The sequence below is a fragment of the Vidua macroura genome, chromosome 5 (genome assembly GCF_024509145.1).
Source record: "Vidua macroura isolate BioBank_ID:100142 chromosome 5, ASM2450914v1, whole genome shotgun sequence".
Lineage (NCBI taxonomy): Eukaryota > Metazoa > Chordata > Aves > Passeriformes > Viduidae > Vidua > Vidua macroura.
In genome coordinates, this window is record NC_071575.1 from 25933621 (window position 1) to 25961158 (window position 27538).

A 27538-nucleotide genomic window follows, 5' to 3' on the forward strand; every position below is an offset into this window, starting at 1 on the left:
GTTTTGTTTTTTGTTTGTGGTTTCGTTTTAAAAAAAGAACAAGCTTTTAGAAAACGTAGTTTAAAAAATGGAGATTAGGTGGAAGTTCCAAGGGGAAGGGACAGCTTTATAAAGTTAGCAAGGAGCCTGGGTAAACCCCCATCTAATGCACATACACATATAATTTACACTATTCCTACACTATAAATGAGAGAAAAGACTGAAACAAAAAGTTTTCACTTTTTTTTTTGTTGAGACAAAAGCAGACCTGACAGCATAACTTTTGTACTCTCTTTTCACTAGGTTTAGCCAATAATTTGGCAGTAACTGGCCAAACTCCTCTAAACAAGGAGAGAGGCAATAATTTACACAGTTTAAAATACCATTTCCAAATTCATTACAGAACACAGAGCAGTGAGAGCACCCATCTAATAATGGAGGGGGTTTGTTCCCCTGCAGCCACAGGCAGGCAGAAAGCATAATCCCTTATACAAACACTGCCCTTTTACTTTGGCCAGCTCATAGGTACATAATCTCCACATTAGAAAATCAGGAGAAATCTGCCTCATGGTTCACAGCTCACAGACATTGCTGCTTTTAACCTAATTCAAGAGATGTAGGAAATTGTAAAGCACTAATGTAAAAGGAGAAGGCATGACTTTCCTGACATTTTTGTGTTAAAAAATCAAAATCAAATCTCCCTATGTATCCCAGTGGCAGAATCACCTTCCAAACCACACGGCAAATATTTCACCTCCATAACTTCTCCCTAGCCCCTCAAAGCCTACAAAGCTCTGCATTACACTTTCCTGCACGGATATTAAATCAGTCCTAGTTAGTTTTAGCTTCCTTTCTGTGTAGCCTGCAGGTAAGGCTGGCTGTGAGGGATGCCCGCAGGTCCCCGCGGGCAGAGGTGTCTCTCGAGGGCGGAGGCCAGCTGTCCCCGCGCTGCCATCGGCAGCTCCGCACGGCAGCGCGGGCGCGGTCCCGCCGCGCAGAGCGCTGTGCACGGAGGCACGGACAGTAGCCGAGGGCTGGCCTGTGTAAAGCAGCAGAGGTGCTACAGAGGGGTGCGCTCCGCACTCACTGGCACGGGGATAAAATGCCTGCCCAGCGAAAAGCCCGTCTGCCACGGAAAGCTGCGGACACAGAGCAGGGCAGGCTCCTGCCCCCCGGCTGCCCACAGGGGCCTTCCAGAAGCACGGGAGACAGCAGATGGTTGCTGTGTGCGAACACTACTGAAAAGCTGTTCAGGTCCTGATGCTTCTCAGCTCTCCTCCTATTCAATATTCGCACATATCTCCATGTTCTCTCAGACCCTTCCGTAAGGGCACATTCCTCACCTGCAATAGGAATATGCATTATACTACTGTTTACATTCAGAAAAAAAACCACCAATCTTTTCCTTGATTTAGAAAACGTACTCTTTTCTGTTTCTTTTTAAGAGGCACATTTGCTTAGTCTTCCTATGAAATCCATGTGGATTCTCTGTTCCCGTTTTCCACGTGATCTTTGTCTCAAACATTCAGCTAGTGCCAGGACTGCCATCTACCCCCCAAAGGTACAGAGTCAGCAGCAAACCCAGGATGATTAGTTATCACTCAGACTTCAAAAGTGTGTCCAACAGGCTGGACAAAAATGACAGAAACATTGAAAGAGATGAAGCTGAGAGAAAGGGAGAAAATGGGGCAGGATCAGATTAAGCGGGTGATGTTACTTAGGAGAGTTACTACACATGTGATCTAACATGGTTAGATTTTACTCGGGTTTTTCTTCCTATGGTGCCTTGACCCCTGTTCATGACTATTCTGAAATTTCTAGAAGCTCTGTAACTTTAGAAGATGAAAAATAGCAGAAAGAAGAAAAAAAAAAAAAAAAAAGGTGCAAACAGGTTCCTATTTCCTGTTTTATTTCAGTAAGACAAAAAGGGGGACAATAAATCTGATGCCCCTTCAGGACATAAAATAATTGCAGTAGTGTCTATACCACAGCAGCTTCAAGAACAATGCCTATCTTGTTTCCTCCCCCAGCATTTCTGTCCCTATGGCTGGCTCAGCAGGAGCCCATGGACTGGCTGTGCGGCACCAGGGCACACATACCACTGCTGTGCCCCAGGCACATTGATTGCCCACATGGAGCATCCCTCTGCAGGTACACTCTGTCACACTGACATACATGGCACTGCAGCCATCCTGCCCAGCACTGCAACCCCTGCCAAAGCCCCCAGCAGGGTTTCTTGGCACAGAGTCCCCAGAGAATGATCTGCCTGGGGAGGTGCTGGAGTGTTTAAAAAAATACTGGATGTGGCACTCAATGCCATGGTTTAGTTGAGGTGTTAGGGCTGGGTTGGACTCGGTGATCTTGAAGGTCTTTTCCAACCTACTGATTCTGTGATTCTGTGAAAGGGTTGGATCATGGGCATTTTGGTAAATCAGACATAAAGAGGCTGCATTCATTGTTAATAATTTACATAGATCTAATTAAGTCCTCAGGAACTCTCCCTGTGCCACCATTACCAGGTGGCAGCCTTTCTGTAAAGGGTTCTGTATGGTTTGCTCTCCAATGCCTCACAAGGTGGCCTTGCCATGAAAGTAATCCTTGCGAGGAGCCATTAGTGACTAACCTGTGATTCTTCACCTGGATTCAATCCACTGCATTTTCCCAATTACTTAGTGAGGTTTCTCACTAAGCAGGTGGAAGACCTCCCACTAGATTAGAACTCTGCAGCAGTACCAATCTGCTGTGGAATACCATGGCCTAATTAAGGCAATGTTAATGAGCAGCAGGAGCACATGGATGTGAAATCTCGTTGGAGTGGAACAGAAGTTTTTGATTCTGGTTATGTAGTGTCTGGGAATCAACTGTAAATTTCACAACCATTTAATTTACACCTGTTCTCAGATGAAAGAACAGGGCCTTGGGACTCAATTGCAGTGGCCTGCATCTTTGAGGAGGATTTGGCTCTGTGCTCTGCAAGTTATAGATGCCATGTGTGTCTCCTTCATGTCCTGCACTTCCATTTCTTGAAGAAAAAAATCACAGAAGGCATACCAGCAGTTATGGGGCAGTGTGGAATTCCAGAGCCTCTTCATGCAGCATCAAAACCCACCTACTGATTTGTGACCTAATGTGTGCTCTCCCTAAAGCAGAGTTGAAAAGACTGTAGGTGGAGATAAGATCTATTTCTCTCATGGTCACAGGTGGTGGGGAAGAGGTCACAGTCCTTGTCCATCTCATTTCAGGCAGAAGGGGAGCTCAGAGATCATCACTTGAAGGCAAATGCCCAGGATCCAGCTCCTTGATCAGTCAGAGCCATCAGGAAGCAGTTACTGCCTAGATGTCAGAAGGTGAAACACTTACTAGGTGCAGCACTGCCTTATCACCAGGGCATCCTGCTGTTCCATAGTTAAAATTCCTGGGAACAGACCTGGCAGCAGAGAAGTATCTTTAGCCCAGCTTCTAAGAAAATTGCCTGCCATGTGTCCTAGCCTGCAGCAGTGCTGGGCCTGTGCCCTATTTTGCTGTGGAGGACAGCCAAGTGTGGAGCTGCTCTCAGAAGCTCGCAGGGCAGACACATCCACAGAACAGCGAGCACCTGGGCCAGGATCACCGTGAGTGCAGCTGTGGCTCTCACATCATCACACCAGCTCCAGCAGCAATGAGAGCACACAGACATGGGCTTTCACTGAGCTGCTTTCCCTGCTAAGGGATCTTGCTGGCAGCAGTTCCTTTGCACCTCTCTTATAGACTGCTTTTACTGGGCCAAATCTGGTGCCACCTGGCTTAGGTGACACAATTACACTAATTTACTCAGGCTGACAACCATGAACTTCTGGTATTATTTGTGTCCAAGTAATACCAGTTTTGTTTTATATATATATATATATATATATTTTTTTTTTTTTTTTAATGTGTCCAATAACTCTTTGCCGTGATGAAATTAAGGCAATTAAAGCCCCAGTTTCGTGTGGGGAAAGGTGGCGATGAGGTCTGTGCTCGGTTTTTGCGGCGGGAGAACGGGGCCGGCCGTGCCGGTGCAGTGAGGAGAGCCGAGTGCTGCCGGCCATGCCTGAGCCGCGGCAACCCACAGCCCGATCCCGGGGCTCCGCCGGGACTGCAGCCGGGAAAGGAACACTGGCACTGCAGCTGGGCACGGCAGGGGTGCTGTCACCGCAGCCGGGGATGCCCAGGACGCGGTGGCCGCAGCCGGGACCGGACGCTGCCGCGGTCGCCCAGCACCGGGCCGGGCCGGGCCGGGCCGGCGCCACCTGGCGGCTTCCGGGAGCGGCTCGGGCCGCGCCCGTCCGCGGCACGAAGCGGCCTCGATGGCTCCCGCGGGGCCGTCGGGGACTGAGGGTTTCCAACCTCATAAACGCCCGTGGTTTCCCTGGTATTGTCAGGCCGTGCTGTAGAGGTCGGCAGTAAGAGCCACCCGTGCCACCCTTCTCTGCAGCCCTCAAAGCGCCCGATTCCCCCATTCCTTTCCAAGAAGTCTCAGCTATGGTGTGTTTCCCAGTCCATTCCCAGTGCTCTCCCATCCTCTGGCTTCTGCAGGGATGCGGGGCCAAGGTCACAGTTGAGGCATGAACCCATGTCTGTGGTGATGAGACATTAGCAGCAAGGGCAAGAGCTGAGCAGGATCATGAACAATCCCTTCCCCTGCCCAGAACTGAGGGTTAGGATGCCTAGGCAGCCCATCCCTTTCCAGTCACTCTTCTGCTGGGCCAGAGGCAATGGCAAGATGTCCCACACTCCTGTAGCGATAACCTCTCTCTCAGATACACTAGAAAGTATTTGCCAAATAAGTCTCATTAATAAATATAAAAGAGATACAAAACCTAAATTCACAATGACAGAGGGCGTGAAATGTTAGTGTCACATTAATTTTAAGCACATTCAGGATTTGGAGTACACAAGGGTTCTGTGTACCTTTCTTTTCTCCCAGAATGTATAACTTCTCTATAGACACATAACTATTAACTTACCTGTTCTCCATTAATGGAGTTCAAAGCTGCTGCTGGGTCAACACAAACATAGAATTTCCAATAGAAATGCCACCAAAGAGCAAAATGGAGTTTCCTGAAAAGGCTGGGTTGGCTACATGATGCCCATCATGACCAAATAGCTCCACAACAGCTTTACAAACCCTACATATAGTTATCCTGAAAAGGAGCACCAGTTTTGTGTTGCTTTACTGTAGACTGTTTCTATGGAGGAAGCCAGCAGCATTTCCCTGGTGCCACTTCCAATGTCTGAGAAAGAAGAGCTGGACAGAAGCTGGACACATGCTCCCTTTCCTCTTCATGGACAGATGTCCAGGGGAAGGAGACAGAAAATTAAAGCCAAAAAGGAGTTAGTTCTGTCTCTGATGTTAACACTTGCAGGACCAGATCTGCAGAATACATGTCAGACTGCTCTAACTGCTGATCTGGACAACCTACAAAATTACATTAGGTGGTACAAGAACCATTTAGTTTCCTTTTTTCTTACATTATATTCAAATGAAGTTTTTTTATATGACTTCAGAAGAGCTGTAACTTTTTGGTCACTGGGACTGGATGGGACCCAGTCATCTGCTCAGAAAGCATGTCTCAGGTTCAGTGTTGTAGAAGTTACAGAGACTTCAAAACTGTACAAATCGGAATAAAATTACTCTTCAGGCAGCACCACACAAAAGCAAACAGAATTTCCCATTGCATGCTTCAGCAGCAGCACTGGGTGCCCAGCTCAGACTTTGGAAATCATGGATCTGCTCCCTGTCCACTGGTGACCTCCAACAAAATATCTTCTTGTCCCATACTGTGTTTTTCTCATCTTCCAATATAATCCTCTGTAAAGCACCTTTACAGTGCATGCACTATGAAGTGTTTTAGCAGATGCCATTGCAACAGCTGACCCAGGTGAAACACAGGAGGGCTTTACACCCAGGATTTTGCTTCCCATTGCTCTGAAGATGCCTCCACAGTGTTCCCAAAGGAGCTTCCTCCTCCATAGCTGTAACCCTGTTAGGTTTTCTGCCCCACAAAGCCCTCTATCCATCAGCACAGATGTCCTCAGCACCCAGAGGTTACCCTGACAGTAGCTGTAGCACTGGTGTGCAGCAGCAGTCTAAGGGAGAGTGAGAAAAGAAACTGATTGTTTGAAACAGGGTGGAAAGTTGCAAATAATGGGTTACACAGTAGGTTACCTGCTTTAAACCACCTTTTGGTGCATCTGCTTCTCTTCAGTGACTTCACATAGACTTTACATTTTAGGTAAACTGAATTATGCCCAATGTATGTTTAGGCATCTACAGCAGAAAATGCAAATACATCAGAACCAGATGCTATTGTACTACAATCCGGCAGTCTATGCAGGGCTTTCTGACATGATTTCTACATGTATCTTGAATATCATCATGCTCAATTTGTAAGAAAACAGCTAGCACATCAGCAGGAATAAAACAGCATCTCCACCGAAGTTCAAAACAGCCTCTTGGAACAAGCCATTGTGCTTAAGGTTGCAATGTTTTCCCCATTATCTTATAAACTCAGTTCCTCACTGACCAGAGACCTTGCTCCCACCAGTCTGCTGGAGCTCATCCAGCTGCCTGTGCCTGCCGTGGGAAGGGACACACCAGGCTCCAGCTTCAACAGAGGAGCACGAGTCTCTTCCACCATCTCCTGTTGATTTGGAAAGGGATTTCCAAATACTGTCAGCACCAACCCTTCCATGCTGTTACTTCAGCTGGCCTTTGATGAATGCTGGTGAGCTAGAAAGAGCAAGCCCCCTGGGAACACAGACTGCCAGCACCACCCACTGCCAGTAAAGGAATGCCTGACACATGCACAGTGCTGGGGAAAGCTCTGTGATTCTGTCCTGAGACAGCTGTCTGTCACAACAAACACCACCTCCCTCCCTTGCTCTGCTCTTCTTTCCAAATGAAATAGGAAGGGAATTACCTCACACCCCCTCAAAAAAAGGCTTGGTCTTGTTCAAATAGAAACATGGGTTGCCTGGGCTGGCTCCAACACCAAATCTAATAAACAGAAGAATGAAGCCGAAATAAACACAGGAGAAGTTGCTTATTTTCTAAATAAGACTGAATTTATTCATTACCCTAGTAAAAACAAAGTTTGGATTACAAGTGTCTGAACAGTATAAAAGTACAAAACAGGTTCCATAGATTTCTAATACATTAATACAAAGTGCATGACTACTCATTTTGCATTACTACCGGGAATGGAACAGGTGGGAGGGAGTAGGGGAAGCAGTTGGCAGTTGAAATCTAGCAATAAATAAATAAATACAGAAGAGATGATCCATATCAGAGCACATCCTACCACCAACACTGCAGCCTTCTTAGGTGTACAGAATTACTGATGCTGAAAACACAAATTCACATGAAATGGGTGTTTGCAAACACAGCGAGGACTCTTGCTCAAGCCCGTATTAGCCATGACCAACCTAGTTATGCCTTTATACAATCAAGTATCCATTATATCTATGGCTGGACTCAATGGGCTTAGGTCTTTTCCAACCTGAATGATTCTATTTGGTTGAGAATAAAAGCAAGGTAAGCAGCTTTGTCCTCCCTTAAGAACCTTGGCGTTTAGGAAAAGCAAAATTAGTCCAAGGAAAGCTCTAAGGCTGTGATAAGTCAAAGCCTTGTTTCCCCTGATTTTCTTTCTCTCCAGAGATTGGCTGACCCAACAGGAGAAGAAAAAAGAAAGAAAAAAAAAAGCTTTGAGGGTAGAGGCTCCTCTTAAAACCTGCATATCTTTCCCTATCTATATTTTCATTTGCTAAGTATTCCCATTTCAGGAACCAAGACCACATGGAAATCCAGTCCTAAACCCTACCCACCACAGTATTATGCCAATGACTCTCACAAAAAAGGAAAGCTTAGAATCATAGAATACGCCAAGTTGAAGAGACTCATCAGGATTAACTCCAACTCCTGGCCCTACACAGGACACCACAAGAATCACACCATGTAGTAATCCATTGTAGGCTATCCCAAAAGAGTAATAGTAAAAAAAAATCCCCCCTCCCCCTAAAACCAGGAAAAAAAACAACCAAACAAAAAGCAGAATTCCCAACTCACACAAGTAAAACCTTCATAAAAGGAACGTGAAGCAACTGGGAGCTAAAACTGCAGCACAGTCTTCCAGGAAGCTGCTTCCACCCTAGAGGCAAAGCAGAATTTGAAGGAGTGTCACAACAATTTGCACATGAGCTTGTCTGGGAATCTGTGCAAAAATTATTATCTTCTGATCACATATGCAAACAGAGCCGCTGCCTTGATTCATCACAGCACCATTCTTAGCAGAATTTTCAGTTTCAATATTCACAAAGATGTGGACCTGGCAGTTGCTTAAACAAACAAACAAAAAAAAAAAACCCCAACAAAACCCAAACACAGAAAAGCACTGCAGGGGAAGGGTTTCAAAACAGTTATTGTGAATCCAAACCCCAGACCTGCAACCAGATTATGTCTCTGGACCAGAGCCTAATTTGCTTAGCAAGAGGTTTGGTTCTTTGTCAGGTCCAAAACCAGGAGGAGTTTTGTTTGTGGTCACATTTCAGCTGCACTGGGCCAACAGAGAGCAGTTACTCAGTTCTGGCTGCCATCTACACCTGACTTGAGCATCAAGATGTTTCTTGGTCCATCTCTAACCACCAGGGGTTACTACAACAAGCCCAGGGTGCCTGCTGCTGGCTTAAAAAAAAAAAGTAACTTCCCATTTTGCTATGTTCAGTTCTCAGGTAAATCTTCATCCTTAGCTAAGGTGGAGAGCTCTCCCACCCCCTCTCAAGAGCACTTTTATGCTGGAGGGCTTCTCAGATAGCTACCACTTGAAGTAGAGATGTCTGCAGATTACCAGTCTGTATCACATGGGAGGAATGAAATATTTGTCTTTGTTGTCAGTAGTATAGGGTGAAATTGCCACACCTTTAAAAATATATATTTTATAACTGGTGAGGTGACTTATAACATTTTTATGTATTAGTTAATCTTATTGACTCATACATGTCTAAGAATGAAATATTTTCTTGGGAATTTAGGAAGTTTGCCAACCAACTTTTAAAGAAAGGAAAAAAAAAAGCCTTACAGCCACTGCTTCTTTCAGTATAGAAACATGAACTACATATACTTTAATATACAAACCCCATCCTCATATTCACCTGGGAAGTGAGTGTGGGGGAAAAATTAGACAACCTTGCAGCAGCATTCAGCTTTGCCAAGTGTTCCATAGCATCTTAAATATTATGTACAGTCTTTCTGAAAGGATACAAACTGGCTTCAGAGTTTGAGGAAATTGTAGCAGTAAAACCCAAAACAGTTCTAGGGAATAGTCTTTTGGCAGCATAGCAGGTGTCCAAAATGAACAGTCACTTTTCTAGTATTTTTCCAGAGAATAAGAGGATCGTATAACCTTCTGCAGCTATCCAAGGAAGTCACCACTCCTCTTGGGTGGAGATTGCTGGAGATTGGGGTTCTTCTTGTTCTGGCTTTTCAGTGGTAGACTTTTTATTGCTACAACAAGGTTTGAAGAGATGAGTGTCTATGAGGACTTCTCCAAAACGCCCTTTGTAAATAATTCCACAGCAGACCTTTTGCCTGGAAGAAATGGCAGGGAGACAGATACTTTGTCTGTTTAGAATATACAGAATTCACAAACATGCAAAAAGTAAGTCTGACCCCAGACACTACTTTATTGAGCCTCCAGCCCAGAGGACAGGGGCAAAAAGACTGCTCACAAACAGAAAACAAATCTGTGTCTAAATCAACAACAGGTCTTTGGGGGAAAAAAAAACCCAACAAAGAAAAAGAGAAAAACCCCAAACATGTCTATACAAAAACCAAGTCTCCAACTTTGCTTCCCAGGGAAGTTTCAGACACAACCATCTGATCTGAACTAACCTTGGCTACAATGCACTTGCAAATATTATTTGAGAGGAGGCAGCAAAGTCACAACAATTTCAATTGAGCAATTAGCTAAACAAGGGATTACTGTGTCACAACATGCAATAAAAGATAACAAGCTCGTCAGCTCCCAGAAAACCTTGTGGTTTTCCTCCCACTCCAGGATTTTTTTTTTTCCCCCAAATGACTACCATCACATGTCAACCAAATCAAATGCTATGTTTTGCTGGCAAGCTGGGAACACCCTCGTATGTAGCAACACACCGTATCTACAGGGTATAGTTTTAAGAAGAGATAATGACAGACAGGAATATAATCTGCTATTCCCAAAACCAGCAAAAACATTTTCCAGCAACTGTTTTAGTGTTTATGGAACTGAAGGGAGATAGGGGAAAATGTCTTAAACACAAAGCATTTCTTTCTGTGCATAAACAGACAGGTGTTCTATAATGCCCTGTGACTTAAATTATATCCTTATAACAAATCAGGATGAGGACGCAGAATCAAGCAGCATGTATGCAAAGTGAGCTTGCTGCCTGCACAGAGGGCACATTCTGCTGCTTTTTACCTTTTCCAGTATGTGAGATCTAGGAAGGAGAACACTGGTGTTCTGCTGGCCCCAGCGCTCAGCTCTGTGTCAGAACCATCATCTGACTGGTTACTGTAACAGGGCGACTGAGCTGGGGAGGCACTTGAAGTTGTGCTGTGGGCATCAGAATCTGCAGAGCAAAGAAGAAATGCAAAGATCAGAACATGCATCCAACAACTTACCCTCTTCCTGACATGTGGATTGGGAGCAGATGCACAGATATGCTTTAATAAGAAAAACCTAACAACGACAACCCATTTATTTCACTTGCTCCTGCCTGTTTCGATACAGAGTGTCAGGATTTGTGAAACAGCCATCAGAAGTGGAGGGAGTCCTTCTACATGAGGGATTGGAAAAAGGTTCAGGATCAGGCTTCAGTTGCCGGCTCTCAAACATAGCCTACACAGCCCACACACTGAAATCACTGGGAGATCCCTCAAGACAGTGGAGATCTGTGTTCCAGTCTTTCTCTCTCACTGTACATTTTCTTTCTTATTCTTTCAGGTAAAGTGCTGCAAAGCTCTTCCCAATAATGCATTATATATATATATATTCTCATTATGTGTTAGGTAGTATTGAGCTTTTGCTGGATCAAGACCAGGAGCTGCAGACACACCTTAACAGTGTCTTGCTCTCCCACCTTTCAGCTGCCATCTCTGGCAGCTACAGTGACAATTAAATTAACTGCAGTGCCTTGAATGAGGAGATAAAATCTCATTGGGTCAGAGCCTTCACTGATTCTTTGGAGACTTCTCCTTCTGACTAGGTAGGATAATTGAAAGAGAGAGAGAGACTCAAGTCAGCAACGGTTAAGAAGCTGGAAGGTTTGCTTTAGAAGAAAAGCCTTAAGTACTGACACACATTTAGAGCATAACTGGCAGATGGTTTTGTTGGAAAGCTATGAATCCAAATCTGTTTGGAGAGTCCATGTGCTACTGGAAAGAAATCACTGAGACTGGCAGAGGAAGGTATAAGGAAACATGGTAGGAATTTAAGGCGGGGGTTAAAAAGTATGTATGGAAGAAAAAGACTGTAATGTTTTTTGGGAAAAGAGAGCTGAATATGGCCATAGCACATTACTGAAAGCAGGGAGAAGCCTCTTCCAGCTTCAGTTTCAATGAGATCTTTGCCCAAGATGTTTTTTCTAGGGATATGTCATTTAAGTGTGGGACATAAGCTACAACTGCCTGCACTTTCAAGCCAGACTCCTCGTGCTCCCTTGCCACTTCCCCACCTCTGTCTTGCAGCCCACCCTGCACACAAGCTCTTCCTTCTCATGCCACCCAAAACTCTCAGAGGACAAGAAGCTGTGAAAACAGGGAGAGCCCAAATGTGGCAGTGCACAACCAAATCTAGAGGGTGAGTCAGCTTGGCCAGTTAACAGTGAGCTGTGTTAGGGGAGGCTGAAGTTTATGGCTAAAATCTCTTTGGATCCACTTACTGTGCCGCTTGAATTCCTTTTGCAGTTTGCTGATTTGATTGCTCTTTATTCTGCTTCCAGAGAGAGTTTTCATTTTCTTTGGTTTCAATGTTGTTTTAAGGCTGGGTCCAGCCCTGGCATCTACCACCTAGGACAGGGAAAATGCATGTTTGAATACTTATGCATCATGCCCAGGTATTGCCCCAGTCAAGACACAGGTAAGTGACTTAGCAGAAGGTGTTCAAAATCCCCTTAAGTTAATCCAAGCCAGTTCTGTGCACTGACACTCTCATGCTTCATTTAATCTGGCTAAATCTCAGCCTCTGCAAGAGGCTGAGTCTGCAGGAAAATACAGCAAACTACTTTAAAAAGCACATTTAGTTCAACTTCTGCCAACTTCCCATTTTAACACATTCAGTTTAGAACCAAATAATTGTTTAAGCTAATACAGGTCCAGTTAAGAGTGTCTGCCAAGCGTTTGCCCTGTAGTTTTTTGGATGTATTTTTAGTCATAAATTTAACTTTTGAGTAAAGCTAGTGGTAGTAATAACCATAGTTATGGCTCCCATTACTATCAAGGCATCCTGAATATAAAGATTATTATATACACAAGGAATCATGATCATCCTTCCAGCCTTAGGCCTGAATTGAATTAGACGTATCAAAACAGAATATATGAGTGAAAATAGCTGCAAGATTATTAGTCATTGTAATTATCTGATTAAATAAGATTGATTAATGTGTTGCTTGAGCAAGTCACTTTGCCTGGTTAAAAAAAAAAAAGCAACCAATTTTGAATAAAGGCCAAACTTGAAATGTTTTCTGGTTTTGTGTTTTTTTTGTATGTCATAAGAGACTTTTGGACAAAGTTATGAGCTTGTGAAAACAAGGAATTACAAGGTAAGTCAGTCTGTGACTGCATCTCAGGCTTTCATAATCACCTTTTGCACATAAGCAGGTAGGAGCCACACAGTAGTAAGTGCTCCAGGAAGCATTTAGAGATGCTGAGGGTGGGAAGGGAGGGTGTGGGTGCAAGAGCAAACCCCAAACCCCTGCCAGCACCTCCCCTCTCTAGAAGGAGTTAGTTTTGGGGCAGAAGAGAAATAAATTACTAACGTGATTCCAGTTTTTTTTTGATCCTGCTGGTAATTTTTTCCATCTTTTCACCAAAAGAACACAGGCATTGCAAATATCTCCTGAGCGAGCCTCATGGAGCCTGGTAAAAACAAAAGCAAAGATCACTTAACAACAGTTAATAAAAGCACACCCCCACTTGGTAACAGCAAGAAGTAAATAAAAATTGATTAATAGAAGGGTTCTGAAATTCTATTTTTCTGACATTGCAGGTCATCCAGGATGCTCAAACAGTGCAATTTAAAGACCAGGTCTCACTTTCAGAAAGCACTCTTCCATGCATTAAAAAAAAGGTGTCACAATTCTGCCTCCAGAGGGGACTGAAAACTACAGTCCCACCACCTGCAGGTTTTGGAATCTCTTCCCCCAAAACCAAGACACAATTGCAGTGGATTGCTTAGTTTGGAGCAGAAGGAATAATCAAGTTATTCAAACGTACACTTGGGAACAAACATCAAAAGCTTACTCGGGTCTTAACTTTCCCACAGAGCTTCAAGGATGAGTAACAAACATCACCTAACATACTCCCACATGAGCACAGGATAAGGTTTCAGAAACAGCAGTCACTGGAATGACAGCAATACTTGCTCCCTCTAACAAGCTTTCCTCAGGAATCATCTCTACTGCTAATCCATGCTAAAAGAAATATAACAGGGAAGCACCGTAAAATTTTTCAGCTAATTAAATAGGGAAACTTTGGATCATTTACAGCTGAATGAGGCAGGCTCAGAAAACCATTATTGCCCAGTGTTTAGTCTGCATTTTTACCTTGGCAAACACATTTCAGATAGCACAACAACAGTGGTCCTGGTAAACTGCAAATTGCTTTACTGCAGTTAAAAAACAACAACCACCAAAAAAAAGCAATGGATCTGCACACAGCCTTTGACTGCCAAGGACAGTAGTGAAGAAATATGATAAGGAAAACTGCCAGCACCAGACTTGTGTACAAAAATCCAAGGTAAACACAAAGCACTCTAAAGTTCACTACATGAAAAGAGCGTTTCTAGAAAAAGTGGGGAAAACTTGTGAATTTTATACAAAATTTCAAACTCTTCAAAAGTATTCAAAAAAATTCAAAGATCACAGTAAGTGGTACAAGAAATCTCTAGTATTTATAGTTTTATTTACCAATGCTTTCAAGAAACATTTCCTAACTGGAAAGCTAATCACCTTCCAAGATAATGGTTTTCCAATGAGAAGTTTTAATAACACATTGCTGTGTCCTATTTGAACAAAGACACCAATACTTGTAAACAGGGTACTCTACATAAACCCTGCTGAAACTGCTAAATATTTGCTCATCAAGTTTTATCTAACATTCTTGAATCTTCAGAGCCACAGAAAGCCCCCATGGATCTGTAGAGTTCTTTATTTTATGTAGCTGTTTACACCTCTATGGAACCAGCAAAAAATGTACTGAGAGAAGTCTAAAATCCTTGCACATGCTGTGAGGTGGGAGAGACACGAGCCTGATCCTTTGTTGTTATGAATTACCAGCTCTCCCTTGGCACCGACAACATTGAAAATCAAACTATACCATACACAGCAGCAGAGGATCCAGCCCCTCCTAGTCTGCCCAGGAAAGCTGTGAGGAAGCTGAAGGCAGCCTTCTCCCACCACTCCCCTCTGATAACCTTTCAGAGCAAGGAGGACAGTACATCAGGTTTGCAGCTTAGAGATCAATGCCAAAAGTGCTGACTAAGGCGGGAATCTTACCCAAAACAATTCTGGAAATCCTTTTCATAACGTTTGCTGTCAGTGAAACGAGAACTGGAAGACTTAGCTCTGCAAATACAGCAGCCCTCTATACTCCGGTACATCTTCGGTTTGTGAAAGCCAAACATCTTTTCCTCCCAGATGTACTCTGTGAAAACAAACAGAAACTGGTATTAATTATCACTGTTAGATAATGAAAGGAAAAAAACTGCTAGATTAGGGCATAGTTTTTTTATCCCATGTTGCCTCAGAAGAACAGATGCATCTAGAAAGCAGTAGTTAAAGAAATTATATAATTAACAGCTGAAATATTAAGCAAAACCCAGCAGGACCCATAACAAGATCATTTGCTGCACAAATCTACTCCAAGGGCACATCTACAGGCAGCACAACCCAGATGTGTGAACGCAGCCAACCCGGCCACTGAAAGCCCTGTGCATGCGGCACAACAAGCTGCAGGACAGGCTGTGTGAACCTGCCCATGCCCACGGATAAGGAGTTGGCAGCTGAACTCTGGGTCACTGAACTACTTCATCACCACCACCTATGCCGGTTGGAAACACCCCTGGCAAACTTAGCTGAGAGTGAGTAGGAGTCATTTTAAATGAGCTGCAGTCATACCCCCGGGGCTGTAGGGCAGACATACCTGAAAAGCTGCTCTAAAAACAGCAGGGTGGAGTCCCACCCAGCCCTCAATGGCCCTGTCTGCACTGCAGGACCCGGGAGCACTTCTCTGTTCTCAGGGCCTGGGTGAGCATCCCAGCTCCATGTCAGCACATGCTCAGCCTCCTGCCTTCCCCACCCTGCTTTCCATGGGAAGGAAACCTAGCTAGGAAAGAAAGGGCCAGGAAGCAGGACCCTGGGGCACATCTCAGCATGTGCCTACCACACATGCCCTGCCAATAAGGATGGAACTCCGGTTACAGGGAAGTTGTTGCTTTGTAACCACCAGCTCTGCAAAGTTGGCTCCAGCCCAGAAAGCCAAGAATGCCCTCCTGCTCTCCGAGATCCTCTTCTTTTCAGTACACCAAGGCTGGGATTTGCTATCAGAGCAGGTATCATACAGTGGAGCCATTTTCCAGGCAGAAACTTCTCAAGATAGTCAGTGCAGTCACCATGAGACCCCTTCAACACATGCTGACCCCCCCACCAAGCCAGTTCTCCCCTAAGTTGGTTGTTCCTCAGTGCAGACCCCTGTCAGGCACAGTCTAACACAGCATGAGAAGCTGTCAGAGCAAACAGGGTTCCCACAGCGCTTCAAAAACTCAAACCAACAACTGAGCAAAGCTGCAGCTCTCCTGGCGCTGGGCCTGGACGCACAGCAAGTCCTCACAGGCCACACAGCATCTGTCTCATAACGCAGGCAGGGATTGTTCCAAGATGTTCTCTTTTGAACAGACCCTGGTGCAAGGTTTGCCTCTACCACCGGCTGCAAGGCTCACCACACACCAAGGGCTCAGAGAGGGGACAGGCTGCAGGAAGCCCCAGGAGAACAGGTTCCCACTGCTTTAAAAAAATTAAAATTGGATGGAGCCATGCAAATAACACAGCATTTCCCTATCTTTCCTTAATAAAGGCCAAGCTGCTGAATTCATTAAGAAGGTAACAAAAAACAACTGAATGACCCAGCAGCTCAGGAAGGACTTTCAGGAGAGGAGCAACTGTGGTGAGGGGGGACTCTCAGTCACTTCTCAGTCATAGGCACTACCAAGTCTCAGTAACCCAACTCAGGTTACTAGTTAGCATTTGTGGCATAGGCATCTGTCCCAAAATCTTCCACCTTCAGAAAGGTAAAGGGCTGGAATCCTTTTACCCTCCAGTGGTACAGAGAAAAATAATCTGAAATCTTGTGTCTACACTGCCAGGACTTGCTGCATCATTATGGCAATAAAATATTTTGAAAAGCAGGTTCAGGTGAGGTCAGAAACACACTTCCACAAAATGACCATACCCAGCATCACACTCACCCAAGTGACAGGGGGATGTTGTGCAACAGGAAAAGATCCCACACACTTCTGCAGGACCACAGCAAAAGCTAGGGAACCACCCAAGCCCAGGTACAGTCCTACACTGAGGTGAAAATACATCTCCCCACCCCAGGGGGAATAGCAAGAGTCCAGGAGCACAACAAAATAAACATGCAGTTTCCCAGACTCCCAAGAACAAGAGAAAAGTAAAAATTGTATCCAATATTGCTGGCTAATACTCAGACACAAAATCAATCGAGGAACCCGTTTCCAGCCGAAAGTGTACATGTTTGCATTTCAGTTTAGCATATACGAGACCACTTGGGGCTCACTGAGGTTGTGGCTCTTTGCAATTACTGCTGCATCAACATTTAGGAAGACTCAACTCTCCATAAAGCTTGCCTTGACTTGTAGAGCCTGTTGATGGCAAGGGACTTGCTCAAGCTGAATGCCAAGGAGATCCTCCAGGCCTAGGAGAGAGATGGAGAGGATAAGTCCTTCCTTCCCTCCTTTCTCAGGTCATGCTGTCTTCCACAGGCTTGAAGTGCTGAATTCCTTTCTTCACATTTACAGCACAAGGAGCTCACCTAGGGAGACGTTCTCCCAAGGTTAACTTGTGCAAATATCCAGCAAAGTCATCCCAAATGGTGTCAGGCTTTTTAGGAGATTCACTGCTCTCTGTATTAGTACAGCGTTGGCCTGAAGGGCAGGAGTAGATCTAGTAAGTAAAAGAAGGTATCCAAGTAGTGACCTGCTGAATGGACTTACTGAGGGATGGTTAAGTCTCAGAACTACTCTCAGCCTCTGCTGGATGTGTAGCAAATGAATACACAGACAAATCAGGTAAACATTCCTGGCTTGTCAAGAAAATAAACAACAGAGTATCTAGGCATACGCTTTGAGTATTTAGTTTCTTAGCACCTTCTTCAGGATATACTCTTGAGAACATTGGTTAGCAAACCTCTGGAGATCCAACAGCATGCTCACCTGGGAATTTTCAACTTCCAAACAGCAATTTTAGATGTTGTTTGACTATTCCAATGTTAAATCTGTGGTCTGATACTTTTCTTTAGAAAGTCAAAGACTAATTGCAGACACAAAGTTCACCCGTGCTACCAAACTTAAGCGGCAAGAAAATCTTGACTGCTACGTGGCAAGAAACAACTATCAACAATGCAGCTTACTTTCTAACCAAGTTTCTTCCAGGAATCCAGACAGTGATAAGATGATCTCTGTCACCAGCTGGTATTTACACCACAGTAGAATAAGATGCATGTTTTACAATCAATGTTCTGGCAAAGACTGGAAAACACATATATTCTGAAAATATTTTGGCTTGCATCATTGCTGCCATTCTCACAGGAGCAGTCTTTCAACACCATCCTTCAATAGAAGGGAAACTAGTGCCATCTGTTTCCCACTTGATGAATGGTCAGCAATGGTATTGCCACACATCATGCCTGAATGGGGAAGAGCTAGTAGCAAAACCACAAGTTAAACAGATTTCTCTGACAACTGCATCCAAGTGCAGTTATAAATGGAAGGCGTCAGTCCAGTTACACATTTAATCCTAAACAGTTGCCATTTGACCATTATACACTACATATTCTGTCAGCTGGAGAGCTTAATGGCAAATATGGACTTAGAAGTAAATATGACTGTGCCCTTTAAAAAGTTGAACTTGAAAGCTTTGCAATTTAAATTAGAACCAGGGATTTAGGATGCCAGCTGCCCTAACACCTGAATCTTAGCTGTGGAACTTTAACCATGCGAAATTTGGGACAGATAAAAAAGATGTCAAGTAGAAAGTAACTTGCCTAGAAGTTAAAAAGCATTACACAATATAATTCCACCAAATCTAAGCATGTTATTAATGCTATTCAACATTGTTATTATTTGCCAAATTTAAGCATGTTATTAAAATATATCAGCAGTTGCACAGAAGTGAAAGGGACAGATCTCCAAAAAAGAATCAGAAATCTTAGCAGAGCATTATCTGTCATTCTGCAGAAATGAAGATTTACCTGCAGTAGTGGGAAAGCAGTATTCCCCCAAGCCAGGGAAACAGTGATCCTTTTCCTTCCCTGGTGTCCCTCTCCACAGCTTCTCCTTGCAGAAGTTGCTATTCCTTCAAGTTCTGCTTTATACAACTGCTTTAGCAACCTGAAGGGACTCAGAAAAGTCTCCAGGAAAGTGCTCTCTCCATTCTTCTGCCCTTTCACTTTTGAAAAAGCAGCATCAAAAATAGAAACTTGTCTTGCAAAAGAGAACAGTAAAGTCAGGAAAAGTAGTGGGAAATTTAAAAAATCCCCACACCCTGCTTATTACCTTTGTGAAAGGCTGGTACAAAGAAGCATGTGTGTGAAAATGGTTTCATGTTTTTGTTACCTGTCAGGACTAGAATTTAGTGTTTAGTTTTCTTTGCAAAATTTAATTTGATGATCTAAATTAAAAGGAGGCATTGCTTCAGATGCTCATTAAGTTTTCAAGTTAGGGAAGAACTTCTGAACTCTTTCAGATCTTAAAGTAAGCTGAGCTACTTTCATTTGTTTTTCCAGATTCCTTCTGCATTCTTTCTGATCACCCAAGAAGAATGAAAACGTTTTATAATAGAAAGGATGGAATTCCTAGAAGACAGGCATGTCTCCCTTTGTAACACAATTACCAGGCCAGTGGGAATGAACATGCTCACCTGCTTCTTGCAAAGCTGAAAGAGAAACATTCCCTGGCCTTATGGGAGAGCAGAGGCATGCCAGTCCAAATACTTAGTATCCTCCTCTCCCCCCATCTCCCCTTTGTGCAACCCAGAACTGCCATTACCTTTGTCAGAGAGGAGAACAACGATTTGATTTCCCTTTTTGTGTACCCAACAGCCTTGGCACAGCCTCCCTGAAGCTGGGCTAGAGAAAAACACCATCTACCCTACATATGTTGATGCAGCCGGTTTCTGTCAGTAAAAATCTCACAATTGTCATCCCTACAGTATTTCATTGGAACTAAGAAACACAGCCAAAATTACACTTTTTTTTTTTTTTTTAAGGGATCTAAACAGATGCCTTAATATAAAAAGAACCTTGGTGCTCTGGCTTTTGCATCTGCAAGAGCATATACCCAAGCACATGCACACACATGAAAAATGCTTCCAGAGCTGTCTACGGCGCCAGAAGCAGAGCTGCTATTTTCACAATAAATTCTTGAGCCTGTCCCACTGCTGAAATGAACTGCAATACCTCTACTGCAAATCAACTGTAAGACAGAGAATTGTACATCAACAGAGGAACCGATCTGTATCAGACACTCAACATAAACATACCTCCCCTGAGTTCACAGGCTGCTGCAAAAAACCCTTGGAAGAGAAGTCAAGATTGGATCCCTCAAAAAAAAAAAAAAAAAAAAAAATTTAACATGCACAGAGCCAGAATGCTCCAAGGATGGCAAGAGACCAATCTAACTGGAGTCATCTGAAAATGCAACTTCAGCATCTGCAAAAATATTTTTTTACTGTCATCTCTCCCTATAGTTTAAAACAGAGGTACTAATAACCAACAACCAATAACCTTGGAATTGTGCATCCTGTACAGTGTATCCTATATCCTCAGAGTTTCCTTCCTCTCTCCACTCAAAACAACTTTACTTGTAGGAAAGCTGTATTTACCAGGAACATCTGAATGCCACAGCACGCAGTGGAGTTGTCACTTGATGAGTTCAGCAAAACCAGAGAAGTTCAAAATGACATCTTCAGGAATCTTTCCTCTTTTGCTGGTAGATGTCCACAGCTACTGTTGTGTGCTCAGTGCTGAAGTGAAATCTCAGCACAGCCGATGCACCTAGCAGCAACTACTAAGCACATATCAAAAATCAAATTGGACATTTCTTCCCCATGTTTGAGTCTCCATGGCATCCTAGCTGAGTCACAAGCTGTTCCTGGTTCCATTTTAAGAAGCAGTCAAGTCATAAAGAAGCCTACTCACCTGCTGGATCTTCCCTGGGAAGGAAGCTCCTAACGCTTTTAAGCTAGAGAACTGAAAGGCTAAGCCACGTGGGTGTTCCTCTGAACTGCCATGTGGTTAGTGCTCCAGAAGGGATAGGCCAAAGCATGAAAACAATAATCAGCAAGATTTGCATAAGGAGAAAAAAAAAAAAAAAATCCAAACCTGTCCCACCTGCAGACATTCCATGTTGAAAGATGACTTCCCCCTAGCTGAAATTCCTATTGCATAACTAACACCATGCTCAGCCTGAGCAGGAGCCCAGCAAGGAAAACTGGGATGTTCTCAAACATGTGTTGGAGTTCAGTCTGCGATCCTTATGAGTGCAGTCACCACAGCTTTCATGATGCTGTCTGCAAGCACCTGCTACTGAAAAAGCATCACAGCCACTTCACATCAGGAGACACTGAACAGTTTTTGTTTGTGTTTTTTTGGCTGGGTTCTTTTATGTTGATTTTAAACAAACAAGTCCCCTGGATGGGGACTTGAACAGAAGGAGCAGTAATTATTTGGCAGAACAACTGAAGTAACTTCATTAAAAAGGACACTTTTCCATGTCCTTAAGCAGTATTACTGGTCATTTCACTTGGACTTTGGACTGAGCACATTCTACAGAAATGCAAAGGCTTGAGTTGTGAAATGGAGCCCTGCCTGGGCAATTTTCAAATCCCAGCTCACTGGCTTCTTCTCTGTGTTAAAAAGCAAGTGCTACGGAGGGTGCAAGAATGAAGCTGATTGTCATGTAGGACCCTGTGGATGTCGTTCATGTCATTATGAGAGAGGTACAAGAAATGAGGTGTTAAGAATCAATGCAAAGCAGAGTTAGCTAACACAGAAAGAGCTGTTCGGCATGAGTGAGACAACAAACCGTCACAGTTTTTACTTTATTTTTAGCCTCTGTGAATTTATCAGCTTTTTTAACGTCTTCTACAAAGAGTCACTGATACTTTCTTCATAAAGAAAGACTGAATACATCGGCAATTAGCTTATTTTAGAGAATGAAGTGAGGAGTAATTTTTCCCAGAGGCTCTGGCACTCAATCCCACTTACTTTCAGCGGGAGCTGGATGTTGCATGCCTGTGGCTGTGTTTGAAAATCCAGACTTGTTACTTGCTGCTTTTCTACCAGGTACCACAGATCCCAAGAAACCTAGAGCTCACCTGTGTATCAAAGGCGCTGAGTGTCCACTGGTATCAGGAGAAAGGTTTCCAGTTCACTGTCTGTCCCTACGGTGCCAAGTTCGTGCAATCTTTAATTTTAAAAAGCTGTAAACTACTCAGTGGATCTGTCTGCCTGCAGGCTGGTGAGAAAGGGAGTGCACACACCCTGTACACGGCTGCCAGGAGCAGTCTCAGCTTTGGAAGCAAGCACACAGCAGTAAAGCAGTTTGCTGAGGAGCCATCACCCTCACCAACTGCCTTGTCCAAAGAGCGAAACACTTGTGTGCACGGCTGTCAGCCTGCTATCTTCCTAAGTGCCAAATTAATATTCCAAGTAAAAAAGAGCATCGCAGGTTGTGCTCAAGCGCAACCACTGCTGTTGCACTTGTGGGCTCAATGCAGGACGCTGGGCCTTCTCCTGCCGCTCCCCAGCCACGCAGGGACGGTGGCACGGCCCGGCCTCCAGCCCAGACACGTGTGCAGGGCACAGCAGCAGGCAGCATCCTCCATCGGCTGCCTGCAGCGGTTGCCTGCACAGCCACAGCGCTGGGGGGCAGCTCCCAAGATTTTTGCAATTGTAATGTTAATTGAATAATTTAAGTCCGAAGGACGGACCATCAGTCAGGGGACAAGGCTCTCTGTAGGATGAACCGGGGCTGTTCCCGCCAGGAATGAGCCGCTGGGGGGGCTCGGGGGCAGGCGGGATTCAGCCCTGTTCGCCGTGTGCGGGCACGGCCCGAGTAAACAACAGGTTTGGCAGGTCCCTTTAAATCCCTTCAGCTACACGCATCCGGACACGGGGGTAGGAAAGGAGACGGCAACTTTTATCTCACCAAAGTGAGAGCGCAACGGGGAGCGCTTTCCTGGCGCAAGACTGCGACTTTAAAACAAAACAAAAAACCACCAAACCCTAAATAACAACGGTAAAAAACGCCCAAACAGGCAGAGCTCGTTCGCGCCGCTCCCGGCAGGGCACCTCGTGGCCCCGGGCACGGCCCCGCTCCCCCGTTAACGCTGGCGGCTGGAGCGGCGGCCGGAGCCAGGAGCGGGCGGGCGGCGGCGCCGGGAACAAAGACCCCCCCCGGGGCACACGACCTACTTTCGCGGGCGGCCCCGACGGTCAGGTGGAGCCGCGGGAGCGCACACGCGGGTGGCCGCAGCCCCCCCGCCCTGCGCGGGGCTGCCAAGCGCTCAAGTCGCCGAAAGACGAGTAAAATCAAAAATAAATTAGAAGAGCACAGGAAGGGGAAGCCGGCGCGCCAGGGAGGAAAGCCCCGAACGCGGAGGTGGGCGCTGCGAGGCGGCCCCCGCACTGCAAACACCGCCCCACCACGCGGTCGCGGAGCAGCCGCCCCATCCGGCGCGGGGGGAGCGGCGGGAAGCGGGGATGGAGCCGCGGCCGCACCGCCGAGCACCCGGACCCCCGTTCCGGCGCGGTGACGACCGTGCCCCGTCGCCCCCCGTCCTTCCCTCCCCGCCCCGCGCCGGTTCCTCATGGCTCGGCCCTGACGTAATTCAAACATGGCAACAGTTTCACTTCAAAGGGCCGTCGCAGACCTCCCGGCAACGCGGGCACGCCGCGACGGGGGCGACGCGGACCCCCAGACCCCGGGGCAGCCCCGGACCGGCCGCCGGGGCCTGCCCGCCCGCCGCAGCGCCGTGCGCGCAGCGCGGTGCCGTGCGGAGCGCGCGTGCATCCAAAGTTTCACCGCCCCTCCAAACTCCTCCAAAACCAGCAGGCAGCCCCTAAAAAACACCGTCCCGCGCACGACAAGTGTTACCCCAGCGACACCCGCCACCCCGGAACCGAGCCCCCGCCGGGCGCGGAGGAGCGCTTTCCCCCGGCGCGCCGGGGAGCCGCGCCGCCCGCAGCACATGCGAGCCCTTTGTTTTCCCTGCAGCCGGGCGCTGCCTACGTGCCGCGCCGGGGGCACGCCGCTCGCCCCGCCGCCCCGCGCCGCGCAGCCCCCCAGAGCCCCCAGTTAAAACTTGTTGGCGCCGGGCGCGGGCAGACGCCAGCAGGAACGGGAGCCGCTTGCACTGGCACCGAGCTACGGAGCGGCAGGACGCCATCGCCGCCGTTCCGTCCCCACGCCGGCAACGTCGCGCACCGGGCCGGGGGCAGGACGGGGAAGGCCCCATACCGCGACCTGTGCGACCGACAGCACGTGTCCCGCCAGCCCACGGCCGCACGTTTTGCTCCTCTGCAGCGGGCACGGACTCGGACACCCCCGCAATTACTAATGATAACTGGAAACAATAAGAACTGCCCCACTCTCCCCACGTGAAACACGGGGAGAGAGGGATGGCGGGCACCAGCGGGTCCCCCTCTCCTCAGCCATGCCGCTGGCACCAACTTATGCGCGAGCGCTACAGGTGTGCGCTGCGGGGCGCGCCGGGGCCGCACCTGCGGCACCCGCTCCGCACCGGCGGGGCCACGCCACCCGCGTGGCGAGCCAGGGCCACCGCGGCCCGGGAAAGTTGCCCTGCAGCCCGTCATCGCCAAGAAGCCCGGTTTTCCAAACCCGCTCCGCACCTTGGGACTGCTTTCGGAGTTAAATTATGGGGAACTGGCTACTCTTTCCTCATAAAGACTTGGCGATTTAATCGTACTTTGGGATGGGGGGCGGACAGAAGTCAGAGTTCTAGGGATGGGTCCGCAACAATGCGGGAGGCGTTCCTCTCCGCTCGCGCATCCTTTAAAACTCTACTAATCCAAGAAAAAAAAGGCGAAACGCCGCTCACAGAAGCCACACGCGTGTCAAATTGTTTCAAGGCGGCAAAGTCTTTTTGCCGCTGCAAAACTGGGAACAAACTTCGGGGAGTAACTTGGAATGAACAGAAACCACCGGCTCCTGGAAAAAAAAAATCCCAGCACCAAAAAAAGAAAACAAAACAAAAAAAGAGAGAAACCTACCATGAGCAAACAAAACAAGCAAAAAAAAGAAAAAAAAAAGAAACCCCGAACAACAAGAAACAAGCAGCCACGAAACTCAGTTTGAGCCCGCCGCTCCCTCCCGCCCGGGAGAAAGGAAAGCATCACTCACCGCCGCGCTGCGCCCACCAACACCCGTGCGGTGCGCGGCGCTCCCGCCGCTGCGCGCGCTCCCCGGCTCCCCGCGCTCTGCCGCCGGCGCGGGCGGGCGCGCGAGCCCGCGGCCCCCCCACGCCCCGCCCGCCGCCCGCCCCTCGGCCGCTCTGCGCAGGCGCCGTTCCCACGGCTCCGTTCTCATCAATCGAGCCCCACCGGCTGCGCGCGCCCCATTGTCCTTTTAAGGCAGAAAGGGCCGCGCGGGAAGCGCGCGAGGGGGCGGCGCCCGCCGTGACGGCGGAGGTGACTTCACGCACGCGGCGCGCGCCCCCGCCCCGCACCTGCCTCGCGCTGCCTCGCCCCGCCCGGCGGCGGAGCAGCCCCCGCGGGACCGCCCCGCAAACACAGCCCCAAACATCCCCGCAAACACAGCCCCAAACATCCCCGCAAACACAGCCCCAAACATCCCCGCAAACACAGCCCAGCCCCGCAAACACAGCCCCAAACATCCCCGCAAACACAGCCCAGCCCCGCAAACACAGCCCAGCCCCGCAAACACAGCCCCAAACATCCCCGCAAACACAGCCCAGCCCCGCAAACACAGCCCCAAACATCCCCGCAAACACAGCCCAGCCCCGCAAACACAGCCCCAAACTTCCCCGCAAACACAGAGCACAGCCCGTAAACACAGCCCCAAAACATCACCACAAATACAGCCCCAAAACATCACCCACACATAGCCCAGCCCCGCAAACACAGCCCTGAACTCATCGCAAACACAACTGCGCAAACACAGCCCCTAACATCACCGCGAACACAGCCCAGCCCCGCAACATCACCGCAAACACAGCCCCGCAACACGAGCCTGCCACCCCCGGTGACACGCCGGTGACACGCCGCCCCCCTCCCAGCACGGCGCATCCCGTCCCCACCGCACGTAGCGGTGTTTGCGGCCATCGCTGCCTCCTCGCGCAGAACCCCGCGGGGGGACTGTCACAGGGAAAAAGGAAAGATTTTTTTTTTTTCCGCTCCGGGTTAATTTTAAAGTTCGTTTTCTAAAGCGCTTTAAAAGTCATCAGTGGCTTATGTAATTTTTCCTGCAGCGTCACAATGAGTGAATTAAAAAGTCACGTCATCGCAGCCTTTGGGTTCACGCTCCTTTGTGCAATTTTGGAGGAGCTGCCTCACGAGGCGGCTGGCAGGTTATGTTGAAATAGATTTTCTTTGAAAACTGTGTCAGACGGATTAGCATGTGATATACAAGGTAACACCTAAGGAGTTATGACTTAGCACCATTACAGCCTGTGACTGCAATAAAGCTGCGAGCTACTGCCTCCTGGGCTGGCACTCAAACCGAGCCCAAATATGGATTCCCTTCTTTTGAACTACTTAAAAGTTTAAAAGTTTCCCACAGAATCAACTGCAGCTCAGGCACCACATGCAGGTGTTGTTGAGTACTCTAAAACACTGAAATAATGCCAATGAATATTTCTATAACTTTTTTTTCATGACAGTGACCTTTTCAGACTAATCCTGATTTAGGCACAGAATTAACAACTCACCAAGAACTTTTGCTGAAATTATCCTTTTGCTTCCATCAATAACACTAGCTAAGCTCTAGTTTTCAGAGTGGGACAAGCTACTTTTTCTTACCTTAGTCTGAGGATCTTACATCTTCTCTACTTGCTTGTAAACCCATGGTAATTCTACCCCATCTCCTTCCTCAGTGCTGCCAAACCAGTCAGTTTGGGCACAAAGCACAGGAGAACACCACCCAAGGAACCCTCCAGGTTGTCATCTGAGTTTTGGGGGGGTTCTTTTGAATGATCATAGAGTGCTGCCTGTGCTACCAGGGCTTCCTTCCAGACACAGCTAAACCAAATCATGTACAACTTGTGAGCCACAAATGTATCAAATGCTGAATAATTTCTCCAAATATTTCTATACTTTTACTGCTTTTAACTGGTCTAGGGAACTCTACCAGCACTTTTGGCAACTTTTGTCTACATATAATGTGTCTGATTTCATCTGCCTCTTTCTTTTTGATTGGAGGGAGTGGTTCTCCCAGATTTTCTCCCATTATTTCCTCATTTCTTTATTCTAGCACACTTCTCAAGGCCCCTTGGTGACATTCCTTTTAGTCCAGCACCATCTAGTATAGCATTTAAATCCCCAAGTGACAATGAAATGACATTTCCAATGAGAATTCCCTAAGATATCAAGCAGAACCCAATGGAACAAAATGGATCTCTCGGTGCCAATCAGTTGCTGCACTTGTCACCACCATGCTGAGCATTCACAGAACATCTCAGGGTGGGCTTTGATTGCAAACAAACCAGGGTCAGAACAACTTCTCTGGTATTTATTTCACAGCTTTGTGCCCTTCCACTCCAAATCTCATGAGGACAGGTGTTGCTGTAACCTGGGGAGGATTTGAATTTCCAAATTCAGTGCTGCTCCAGCCTGTGAAACAGCTCTGTCATTCCCGTCCTCTCAGAGGAAAAAAAAACCCTTCTATCCACAGAATTCCAAATGGCAACACAGAAATGAAAAACATGGTCCAGCCTTCATTTCTGAAACATCTCTGGTTCCCCTGAAGTGTTTGCTGATGACATTTCAGGGCTATGCTGTAACTCGACA

The 27538-nt window shown here is 46.8% G+C and overlaps 1 protein-coding gene across 1 annotated transcript; it reads right to left on the bottom strand.

Moving 5' to 3' along the window:
* Positions 1-7043: 7043 nt before the first annotated feature.
* Positions 7044-24941, bottom strand: SINHCAF (SIN3-HDAC complex associated factor). The gene is made up of 6 exons (XM_053978437.1): positions 24915-24941; positions 14752-14899; positions 13015-13114; positions 11920-12046; positions 10458-10608; positions 7044-9583 (listed from the first exon to the last, which is right to left on the bottom strand). The coding sequence occupies exons 2-6, from the start codon at positions 14877-14879 to the stop codon at positions 9421-9423; spliced, it is 669 nt and encodes a 222-aa protein (XP_053834412.1). The 5' UTR covers positions 14880-14899; positions 24915-24941; the 3' UTR covers positions 7044-9420.
* Positions 24942-27538: the final 2597 nt, after the last annotated feature.

Bases quoted from the DNA above. Each gene is read 5' to 3' on its own strand.
- SINHCAF (XM_053978437.1), bottom strand. From the start codon at position 14,879: ATGTTTGGCTTTCACAAACCGAAGATGTACCGGAGTATAGAGGGCTGC. The intron at 13,115-14,751 runs GTAAGATTCCCG...TGTTTTTACCAG, and splicing joins GATTTCCAGAATTGTTTTGG to GCTCCATGAGGCTCGCTCAG. The intron at 9,584-10,457 runs GTAAAAAGCAGC...CATTTCTTCCAG, and splicing joins GATCTCACATACTGGAAAAG to GCAAAAGGTCTGCTGTGGAA.